General features: G+C 38.5%; 1 protein-coding gene across 1 annotated transcript in view; it reads left to right on the top strand.

Moving 5' to 3' along the window:
- The first annotated feature begins 9,598 nt into the window (after positions 1 to 9,598).
- Positions 9,599 to 12,532, top strand: part of arid5b (AT-rich interaction domain 5B) — a 76,024-nt gene continuing 73,090 nt past the window's right edge. The window contains exons 1-2 of the mRNA XM_031308838.2: positions 9,599 to 9,830; positions 10,160 to 10,414. Of these exons, the coding sequence (XP_031164698.1) occupies positions 9,810 to 9,830; positions 10,160 to 10,414 (276 nt within the window). The 5' untranslated portion in view covers positions 9,599 to 9,809. The remainder of the gene's footprint in view (positions 9,831 to 10,159; positions 10,415 to 12,532) is intronic.

The following is a 12,532-nucleotide window of genomic DNA, read 5'->3' on the forward strand; positions in this document are numbered from 1 at the left end:
CAACCATAAACTGATGTCTGGTTGATGGAAGAAGTAGATAATTTAAGTAGAAATACCACAAGGTAAACATATTTAATTGGAAGATAAAGTAAGTCCTGAATTAAAAAAAAATAATTAAAAAGTACAGATTCATTATCAGCATAATGCTCCTAAAGTATCAAAGGTGAAAAGTCTGTTACATTACTATTATATTGTTGGATTATTAAAACTGATTTTGACATGGTGGAGCTAATTTCAACTATTGTGTAGACTGTAGGATAGTTTATCTCCCCATGCAGGAAATAACACATCAGCCCAAGTCTGCCCTGGCTAAAACACACACACACACACACACACACACACACACACACACACACACACACACACACACACACACACACACACACACACAATCTCTCTAAAGTAATTTTGCCCTACTTGGCTGCATGCTGAGTACATTTCTATTCATATCAATCTGGCCAGCCAGTGCAGGAGAGAGGAAACAGTAGAAAGGCCTGGGACCTTGGAAAGGAGACAGACTTTTCCTGTCTTTGTTCCAAAATGTCTATCATCATTTGGTTTGCATCACGTAAAATCACAATGAGATTTTCAGACAGTGAAACAAGTAGGGGGGAGAGTTACCAGCTGCATGCAGGGGGAAAAAAAAGAGTTCTGTTATATCATGTGTAAAAAAACATTGCAGGTTGAGTTTTTTAAGAAACGACTGGTGTATTTGTAAAACATGTCTCTATGGAAATTTCTGGTTTCCAAGTGATTGAAGTCTAGAATAAACAAACATCAAATCAACTTTTGCCGAGAGTTTCCTCTTGACAACAACAACTTAATCTGTCACAGAGTGAGAGTTAGTCAGCAGTCAGTCAGTTATAAAGGGAAACAAATCCTCCTCTGTTGACTGCGACAGAACGGCCATCCAACATTAGATTCCACATGCCTGGTGTTACCCAGTGATTCTGTTTGAGGGGGTGCTGTTTAAGACTGTGGGGAGATGATAATGACAGAGATGTCCGAGGGGCTCTGGTCACTGATCACAGAACAGTGATTCCCTCCATGCTGCCACTTCAATCAGCACCGCTACAAAGCTCATTTAGAGCTACACCGTTTGCTGTTGTCAGCACAAAAATAATCTTTGTAACATAGAATAGAATAAAATATACCACAGCGGAGCAATGAATCCACTGTGAGGTCATTGTTTGAAATATTACTGGTTATACAGACTACAAAGGATGATAAGTATTAGACATGAGAAAGAACTGAAAACTATTTATATAATTAAGGAACTAAGGGAGGCAAAAATAAAATTAAAACTGCTTCTTATGTTTACACACAACAAAAAAGATCATGTAGCTGTTAATTAGGTATGCATGATTCTCTTCCAGAATGATATCTAAACTAAACACACAGCCCATCAAAATAAAAAATAAAAGTATTTGTACATTATGCTTTATTCACCAAATGTTTTGGCTATATTTCTTTAATCTGGGTGGCGTCTGAGGTTATTGAGGGTGACATCTGAGGAAAACAACCTCAGGTCATAACCTAATGAAGGCAGTATCGCCAGAAATGTCTGGTTAATAAAGCGTGGGGCAGTAGAGAAGAGTTTTTATTTCGTTGCATTCATACACCTACATTATCTTTAGCATTGTGCACATGTTATTGCTCTCTTCGAAAAGTTTTATCTTTGTCTGGTTGATCCATATAATAACTGCTGAAAATACCGAACCAATGTTTAGGATTGGTGCAATGCCCTGTATGCTTCATTTGTTTTGTGTCTGCTTGCATTCTGTGACTTCAGGAATGTACTTTTGCATTGTTGTCGTCTTATAGTATATATTTCTATAACTTTTCTTGGTGTAAAGGCCAACTGTGCATAGGCTAGCCGTGAGTTTCTCCTGCAGTTCAATAGATGTGAGTCATCCTGCCTTACAAATCTGCTAACCCTCAGAGATTTTCATTCGTTTAGGTTTCAGCTGACAGTTTAAGTGTTGCATTCCTGAAGAACTGTTTAAAGAGATTTCACCCTAATAAGAAGGAAATCCAAGTATAAACACTGAAGTTTCAAGCATTAAAATAGTAATATTAAAACCACACTGGGCATCAGTAGAATATTGGAGGCATTTCAGGATGTATCCAAAGCTGCAACCTGCCCTTAGTGGTGGGTGAGGTACTTATCAATACCAGTGTACAAATACTTTGTTACAAGTAAAAGTCCTGCTTTTAAAATGGTATTTAAGTAAAGAAGTACGAAAGTAGCATCAAAATATACTTTAAGTACCAAAAGTAAAAGTACTCATTATGCAGGCGGGTACTTCAAATTGTACACTACTTGAGTGTATTTACTTATTAACTTTCCACAACTGCTTACCCATGAACATGCATGTTGTAATGTAGAAAGCAACAGTGCAGCTTTTATCAGTAGTTTGTGATCAGCAGCTACACCTCTCTCAAGACTGGCTAATTAATAACTTGGCTATTATGTTACACAGTAAATTACACGAATCCTGTTTAATACAGCTGTCACTAGCTCCATGTCATTACTGTTGTATCCCAACAGGTGGCACTCAACACCACAGCTTCCAGGTGGAGCAGAGCAAAACAGCTCTGGGAGTAGCACCTTTATTAGTCAACCATTTATGCTAATTAACAAAAGGCTTGGCATACAATTTAAAAAAGGAGGGGGAAAGATGAAGAGGTGTTATTAAAATTAGAAGCCATTTCTTCTTGTGTGTGTCAGTCTATTTTTAGAGACAAAAAATGTTTTCACACAGTTACCAAAGCTCAGTGGATACAACTCATATTTTCCAAAAGAGGGCTCCTTTTAAGGAGAAACCACAGAATCCATTCCTCCTTTGTTTATTCATTTAATTTCATGGCAGCTGCGCCTGCTTTAAAGCCATGTCAGAAACAACCCAAGTAGATTGTTTCCCAAATATAAACTTTCTTTAAACAGTACAGGACATGGGTGAAGCAGGTGGCTAAATGGTCACACAGCTCTAGCCTTGATTCTCTCTCTTTTCAAAAATACTGTTTCAACTTAGGGCCTTGCAGAGTCACACATGTCAGGCATTTGCATGGGAGAAATTGGACATAAATGGGTAACACATGACTCATTCTGTCTCAGCCCCAACAGCTGCAACAGGCCAAGCAGTTATTGGACAAATATGATTCGCCTCTGAACAGAGCGAGTCTTCAAAGCTTTTCCAATGTGGAATCTTTAACGTAAGCTGAAAAATAAAGATATATTGAAGGGGATTTTGTGTGAAACATATTGAGTTACATTTAAACCATATCATGAGTATTCATTTTCCTTTCACTCACAGGATTTTTTTTCTTGGCCAACGTGAATTCTGCATCAGCAATCAAAACAAAAGACTATTATGCAGCGCAGTGCTGGCCCCCAGTTGCTACTTGGTTCATATTCCCTGTACAGTAAACAGCCCACAGATGTTTTACATTGATATTAAGAACCTTAATTTGTCCTGTGCAGAAAAAGGCCAAGCATAGCATGGGGATTAAGTTCTCAGCCATGTATCACACACAGCACAGACAGCAATCTCATTTAGCTTGAGTGAAGTTTACAGTGAGTGGGTTTTGCATAGATCATTAGTTGTCTCAAAATACCTCCCCGTCACCATAGCAACTTCAAGTGACTGCTAAATTGCCTTATAAAATGAGATAAATTATTAATGCTGAGAGTTTTTTTTTCTTTAATGTGTGTGCTCAGGCTCTGAGCTCTGAACAGAACACTGTATTTCCTTTCCAGCGCTGCTGTAATGGAACAATTCAGCAGTTGTCAGTAATTTTTCAAAATGTGTCCATTGTCTCCATTCTTGAATTGGCTGATTGTCCTAAATTGCAGATATATCACAAGGATTACACAGATTACAACAGTATTGCACACATGACAACTGAAGCTGTTATCCAAATAGAATACATTATGACAAATCGGTGTAAAACGGCTGCATTGTAATTGCCTATACACACACACAGTTATTTGACATATATAATGCAGTACGCTCAGCCCAGATGGGAAGGTGACGCGCACCAGTGAGTAATCTGATCATAGATGTCTGCTGACATTTATAGCCGTTTTATAACAATTCAGTGTTTGACAGAAATTGCAGTTGGTGATGCGTTACACAGATGGTCACTGTCCTCAGCGACTTCATAGTCAATGATAGTTTGACCACTGGGTGTAATAACCTGACTGATGTTTGAAATGCACCGTAAATGCTGAGATCAGGTACAGAATTAATGTATTCCTCAGATGCAGAGGTGACACGCTGACCTCTTTGCTTAAAAAAGCTTTTTTTTGGGGTTCACCAGTGTTCGCCTCTCTCTCTCTCCCTGCACTGAAAACATGCATAACTCACAAGCAGTAACTCAATCTAACAAAATGCCTTTTCAATCACTCTCATCTTTTATAGTTATACCCATCATACATTTACATAAATACATTATTCATGGTTCTAATCCCGGTTTCAGATGGGGAGATATAAAATGCGACTCTGTGTGTTTGTATGTGTGTGTGTGTGTGTGTGTGTGTGTGTGTGTGTGTGTGTGCATGTGTGAGTGTGTGCGTGCGTGTGTGTCCTGATGTGTATGCAGATGGCAGGGGAATGAAGCAGCCTATTTTGTTTGCAGTTTTCACATTTCTGATTCAGCTGAGCACTCTCCATCAATGAAGCAAATTTACATTTGCTGTGGCGGTAATAACCTAAAACCCATAGTGATGTTAACACTTGTATACACTCAAATTCACATAGCCCTGCCGCATGATTACATTTGTGTGGCGCTTAATAAAATGACTCACTTGACATTATCAAACAATTCAGCTGTAATAGTGGCCAATGAATGTGAAATTGTGTTTTGCAGGCAATTAGTTCATTGTCAAGGCAGTTATTCAGACTGGGCCAACCAATGTTTGTCTTTTGAATTACTATGCCTAACATACATATAAATAAATGATATTAGGTATGATGAATGGCCGCAGCCTCGAATGGATACAATAATTGGTTTGTTGGAAATGTCGGACCTCAGTTTCGAATTTTGTAATTGAATAGATAGATTGCAGAAAGCATGATGAAGTATGGTAGCTCAGATAAACAAGTGTGATATCAGATATCTGTTGTGAACAGTAATAATCCACACAGTTTGCTCCATGCAGTAACCCCTATGATGTTCTGAAGATATCACTGGATCACAGATATTTATGAGCTAAATCAGTTAATATTCAGCCAACAGTACACCGGCTGACACCTGCTAATACACACTGAAATCATCTCAAATAGCCTCCAGATGAACATCAAACTTAAGTCCTGATTAAAAGCAACCCTTTCACTAAATTAATTGGATGTCTTGTGTGCATGTGCTGTCTAATGAAGGTAGAGTCGCATGTGATTTTATGGAGAGAAATGTAACACCAGGTTATAATGAGTCTAAGAGGCTAAAATTAGCCCGGTAACATCACTCAGATCTCCTGTTACCTTTTCTAAAGTCACCCTGCAGACGGGGGCCATTGTGTGATTACAGCAGCACAAAGAATCAGGTGTAAAGTTACTACTGAAACATGTTCCTGTGGACAAATTTACTTGATGGATTTTTAATGTCCCAGGGCTTTCCATTGATGATAGATGGTTATCCACTGGGTAATGCAATTGTGCATGTGGAATGAGTAGGAGATTGAGTGTGTTGCCCTAATTTCTCAGAAGCTTTCTTGCTTTAGTCATCTGTAGGTTTTCATAATGCCTGGCGCTGCCATTACTAATGTGGATCTTAAGATCACATTAAGAGAGAGAGAGAAATGAATGAGGGAGAGAGGTTTGGTCATGTAAGAGAGAAACGTGAGTTTAAATAGAATTTTAAAAAATAAGTAACCTTTTACATTGTGGTATTGCTACTTTTACTAAGTATAAGTACTTATTTTCCCACAATAGAAAAAAAAATCTCTAGCACTTTAAGTTAAAGTGTGTTAGGCAAAACATCCCCAGGCTTACTGAACAGAATGAGGTAAATAAATAGTAATAATAGTCCAAAGCTTTGTCAGTTTTTAAAAACCTCTACCAATTGGTACAAATGCCCATTAATGGTACAAAACTGAATATTGCCATTAGAAAATAAAGTTTCCTGATGATAAATATAAAAACTTGATCACCCAACATTATTCCATTGCATATTTACTGAAATTGTTATATCAATATGATATGATATTTTAAGGTGCATTGAATGAATGAAAACAGTGATAACATGGTAAATCTAGAGTGCTGCTGTTGATACTGGTAATAAATGACACAAAAACAAAGCCTCATTTAAACCCCCAATAACTGATTATATGGCCACTTATGGGCAATGGAAACAAGCTGTAACACAACACTGACCTTCATATTATTATTTTTTCAGTTAATATGGCAAACTTATTAGAAAATCGTTGCCTATTTTCACATCCAGCAGATTCTGAGCAACATTATAATTAATTTGGAGTCGTGTTTCTGGCCAAATATGTCCAATATTTACTCTCTTTTTAGCTCAGTTTTGCTCTCTACCAACTTCTGAGGGAAATGTCTGGCTCTAGCTGCTAAATGCTCCATTATGTTCAACAGCTAGTTGCTAACTTTGTCTGTCTGCTGTGCTGGGCAGGTAGTGGTCAGTGCGAGTTTATCAGATGTAGATGTTTAAAAGTTCTGTAAATGAACATTACCATCATTTGAGGCTTATAGCCTAATTACAAAACTGTGTGGTAACTGTTTTTTGTTTAAATTAACCAAAAAAATGCAAATAAATCATTTTCCCATTACTTTCTTCTGGGGTTAGGCCATCAAAGGGTTGATTTAAAGTTAGCTCTGCAGCTCTCTGTGGGTAGATTTCTTACCTGGAGCTCTGTGGTGGTTAAATAGTCAATATTATGTTTGAGCCATTATAACTGACATTCATATTCATTATTAAGACATGTCAACATATGGTCACACTTATGTAGGAATATGCTATTTAATGGCTTTTGTATTGCTTTGCTGTGGTTGAAACTGTAACCCCAGCTCTCTAGTTTGGGGTGACTTTCCAAACTAATTTGCGGCTTCCTGCTGAGGCTGCCTCATTTTGTAGAATGTGGAACACCTGTGCTGAGAAAAAGTATGGTTTTACTACTTATCCACTCATTGTATGTTTGTGCTATATCCAACAACAAAAGCAAGTATCTGCCTCAAACATATTTCCCCGATATCTCCCAATATGTCTTTTTTAGTGCTTTTTATTTGTAAAAAATGTTTCAGGCTTCTTGGCTCACTCGTGCAGTCATAACAACACATTAATAGTGAAACAGTGTTTGTGTCAGAGCTTTTAAAGCGAAACAACGAATATTCATATAGATCTTATTTCACTCCATTCAGAAAATGCCCTAGTAAACAAATTTACAAGCAGTGATTGCAAAAGTGAAAAAAACCTGTTTGATAATGTGAACTGAGTCTGAAGTGAAAAAACTTGATTCACAACCCACATATGAGGCTCGACTTAAAGAGGGCTACTTTCAGATTTACTTAGAGGGATTTGAGCTGTAACCGGTGTGCCTGAAATGAATGTTAAACTGTTCAATATGGCTTACAGTGTATTCCTCAAGCTACTTATTTGACTATAGACTAATGTAGAACCCTTATAATGTCCATGTCTTTTCACGTTTCAAGTTCACTCACAAAGACAAACCATGTAAATGTATATTATTGTTTTCCTTTATTAAATCGTATCTGATCACAAAGACATGCTGAGATAAAGAGAAGCAGATGAGATTTCTAAATTCTGATTGTTATACTAAACATGTGTATTATGGGGCATATGCTACCGCTCAGTTTTGGGAAGATGTTCCTAATATTTTGACATTATATTTTGTCCAATACCTCTCTCTTTATTCTTTCTTCACACCAATCCAAATCAATATCTGCATCACAATGTTGTAGTCGCTGCTGGGCTCTGGCTGTTGACAAGCAAACACTTGCAATTGCCAGATAAGAGCTCTAGTGGTGCCATTGATTAACCAAGGACTTCATTATAGTGGCTGCCATTAACAATGCAACCTCATTGATTCAGCCACTGGAATGGCTGGGAGAGAAATCGGGAAAGATAACACTAAGAGTCGTGGTTTATATTAGATTCACTGCAGGATGCCAGCACTGCTGCTGCAGCATGTAAGACAATGAGCCTCTGTGTAATCCACCTTTTACTCCAAACGGATGCACTAAACTGGTACTTAAAATATCTGAGTGTCACAGAACATTGCCTCAGCTATTTTAGTATTAATACATCATGTTCTGCTGCTGCTTCGAATAGAGGGCAGTGAAGAGGAATTCTGCTGGTGCAATTTAGAGGACTGAAATTATGATCTTGATCCTAAATGTTCTATATTTCATTATATTATATTATGCTATGATCTATTGAACCCCAGGTAAAAGTTGCCACTGTATGTATTTAAAGATAAAACAGCAGCAGAACCAGAAGAGAAAAAAAAATGTCCGTTTGGTAGACAGGAATACACTTTACTGGATGTGAATCAATGCGTCAGTATGCTCTACCCGTCATTTCAGGGGAAAAAAACGCATTGCGTAATACTGTACTTGAAATAGCTGATGTCAGTAGTAGGCCTATGTCGCTGTTGCATATGCTCTGTGATCTGAGTGGTGGATAAATTCAGGGCAAAGGCTGGATGGCAGTGGAGAAACAGCACAGCGCTGTGGACGGAGAAGGTACCTCTCAATACATGAATAATTCCAGACAGCCGATAAAATACAGCTGACACATTCAGCAGCGGAGACTGAAAGGACAATGAGTCCACACATGTAAATAGAAACCGTAAAGTTTGTGTAACTTCGTATAAATAGCATAGCTATAATTATTAAATCATAGTTTAATAATGGTATCCTAATACCTTTGCAATTCCCCAGTGTTTATGGTAATACATATTAATCAACATAATTATATAAGAGGCTTTGATCGTGCAAATGTGTTAACCCGTGTCAAATATATCCCGCTGTCTTCACAAGGTCAGCGCAGCGTTTTAAGATGATTTATGTCTGCATAATGGACCGCCTCGTTAATTCTGTCTCGTGACGCCCCGCTTTCTAACTCGGCCAATTTTGTCTTTTCGTGCTCGCCTTAAAATATATAAAGGCCATTATTTTCAGCATTAACGCCAACCCGCGCGCCTGAGCCATAACGCAAAGCAAGTTCCGCTCAAAGCGAAGCCGGCAGCTCACGGGTCCCACATTGCCTTTTGAGGAATCATTTGATAGCCCTATTAACTTTCATGTAACATTGTTTCTTGAAGGCATCCACAGCAAGCGGCTCAGTGTCATTACTGCGAGAAATGTGCTTTCATAGTGAACGTCTTTTACAGAAGTCCTGGAAGACACAAGGTCTTAGATGATCTCATAAACGCAGAATATTAGCACAAATGAAGCTTCTGAAGGCAGATAATTTTCCGAAAACGGTATTTTGTATTTTTTAAATACAACTACTATTTGCTGATGATTGAAAAATTTTGATATTTTTATGATTATGTGTTAATATTTTGTCAAAACACATGATTACGCTTAATAGAAATTCGCCAAAAAAATACTGTCACAGATTTACTTAAATAAATAAACACGCAGACTTACACGATACTTAATGCAGTGCTTTTACCACAAAGCATATTTTTCCACGACCCTTTATCGAATAATACACGATGTTTTAAACTCTACAGAAATATGTCCCTTGCAGGACCTTCGACGATCCATTCAAGCCAGCAAGTTTGGAGAGCGTGTTGAGTTTAATCAATTCATAACGTCGAGATGGAGCCGAACTCACTGAAGGTAACGTTTGTTATTAACCGTCTATTTATTTTATTTTCGCATTGCTCTAATCGCCACCTGCTGTAAACTGTGCTCACGTGCCTAATCCACAAAAGTTTGACACATTGCATTTAGTATAACCACATCTGTGTCATATGTTGAACATCTAAAAATAGTTACATGATACCAATTGTGTGCAGTAAACTGAGATATTCTAATGTGATATTTGCCAACCGTGCGTAATTACGCATGGATGTTTGAAATGTTTGTGCCAACTAAGCTACGATTTGTTTACCAAATGAGTTGATAAGCCATTCATTATTTTCTCCGTTTGTGTTTTTCCTCTACAGTGGGTGGGCTCGACTTGCGGTTTACATGGACCATATATATTCTATAAAGCCTTTAAATTTAACCGGGACGGCAAACCGAGGCTTCTGTCTCTCGGAGACTTTTTCTTCGTCAGATGTAAACCGGAGGATCCTATTTGCATAGCAGAGCTTCAGCTGCTCTGGGAAGAAAGAACAAGCAAGCAACTTTTATCAAGCTCCAAACTTTATTTTCTACCCGAGGATACTCCCCAGGGACGGACAGTCACCCATGGAGAGGTAGGAATATTAATCGCCTGATGAATAATTATGAATGATTGGAGGTTTCATCGTGTTTATTCTTTGTGTTCTCCCATGTTCGCGAGCATTTGATTAACCAGCATCTTTGCTGCATTAGGAGTTGGCAATGTTTGTTTAGTATCCGGTGGCAGACATTCATAAACGCATGTATCAATACTGACATTCATGTACCCGAGCAGTTAAAGGATTGACCTACAGCGGTATTTGTTCTCTAGTTTTACTTTAGCCTATTTGCCTATTGTTGTGTCAACTGCTGAATGTGCACTTGTCCAGCTGCGCTCAATAAGATGCCGCTGCGCTCTATGGGGTTAATTGTGTTATAAAGGGGAAAATCCGCAAGAATCCTGCGCCTAGGCTGTGTCATTTCACTTCTTGGTAAAGCGTGTCAAATACTGACATATGGGCGGAAATTGCGAAATGGCAATGAATGCATGGGGTCAACCTGGCTCAGATCGTTCGGTACAGAAGTTATTAGATATTTTGTAATTCCGCCTGCATGTTGAAAGAGGCAAAGCGAGTCATAAAGCGTGGCAGAGCACAGCCAGCGCTGACACGTTTTAACTACTCTCCATGCTTTGCATAATTTTCCATGTGGACATTTCCATCCTCAACAATGTGATATTATCAGCTCACATTTGTGGCAGCACTTAAGACGCCTCTGTGTTACATTACGCTGTTGTTGGCACAGAAAATCAATAGTTATGATTGACTGTGACCATATGTGGCGCTTGTGATCCGGTTACATCGTTGCACTGAATGGCATTACTCTGATATTGAGAGGTTTGTTTTTCTCACCGGCTGTAAAACAAATGATGTGTTGATTTATCTTATATTCCTTAACCATCACTTTAATTACGACTTTCTGCTTTTGATCACTTGCGGCTGGATGGAAATATTTCTCTGCTGCTCTTATATTGTTTATAGGGAAGGACAAAGCAGTGTTTGTACTCGACTCTTCCGCTGATGGTTTACTTACATTCTTTCCTCTTGAGTAATAGAGTGGCTATCACATTTCCCTTTCATGAGAAAGGTGGCTATTTATGGGCTGCCGCTTAGACAAGCTATCATCTTTGTGGCAGAATTCTTCTATGAACGGGTATCATCTCCTGAAGCCCTCTCGCTTTAGCCTTTAACACGCTGCAATTATTTAGTAATTACTTTAAGTGCATGCATCGCCGATCTTGAGGCCACACTTGCGCAATGACATGTCAGCTCCGCCCCTTACCCAAAGACTTATTTGCAATGCAAAGTGCTTACATTCCAGTCCATTGGGTATATCTGGAAAATATTATATTAACTACCAGAAGGGTTGCAATGCAATTGCAAATCAAATCACAAAGAATCAAGGAAACACGGAATGATTCAAGACGAAAAGCATGTGCTGTATGTGTATTTGGTAACAGAGTACAAGCATAAGAGGAATAAAAGCTATTTCCCCTGCATGAATTATGCAGCAACTTGCATCACAGCACACAATCCTGTAAGCACCAGCGACAGATGCACTTGCTTTGAAGTTGCAGTCTGCTTATAGAATAAACCAGACAATGGAATAATGTAATTTGAGGATGATATAGTTAAGGGCAATGTATTTGCCTGCAGGCTGACCTTAATTAAAGGGCTTGTCAAACCTCCTGCTCTCAGCAAATCGGACTACTTACTGTATATTACACAGTGGAAATTGCCCTGACAACTTCAAGTCAGTTTATGACCTTCACTGAGCCCATTCAGATTCTCGCTGACTTTGCCCCATAACACTAATCTGCTCTGTGTGAGTCAGCTAGGAGTGCTTTACAGATGCAACTCATAATCCAAAAAACAAACAAGAAAGGTAAACCAGCCTCACAAAAAGCTGTGATATTAAAACTCATTGGCTGTGCCTGAGTGATGCATGTGTGAAAAGATTATTTGTGTTTAAAATGTAAACACTAGAGAGGCGTTCATTTTTAGCTACACTGGGAAGTGGAGTTTATAAACCTCCCATTAGTCATTTTTCTTTGGGACTCTGGTTGCATATAAAGACAGATGAATGGCTGTTGAGTTACTCTGTGAATCTGTAATTGACTGGCAGAAAATCAGGAGTTCAAATTAGTCTAGTGA

This window comes from Sander lucioperca, chromosome 15 (assembly GCF_008315115.2).
Source record: "Sander lucioperca isolate FBNREF2018 chromosome 15, SLUC_FBN_1.2, whole genome shotgun sequence".
Taxonomy (NCBI): Eukaryota; Metazoa; Chordata; class Actinopteri; order Perciformes; family Percidae; genus Sander; species Sander lucioperca.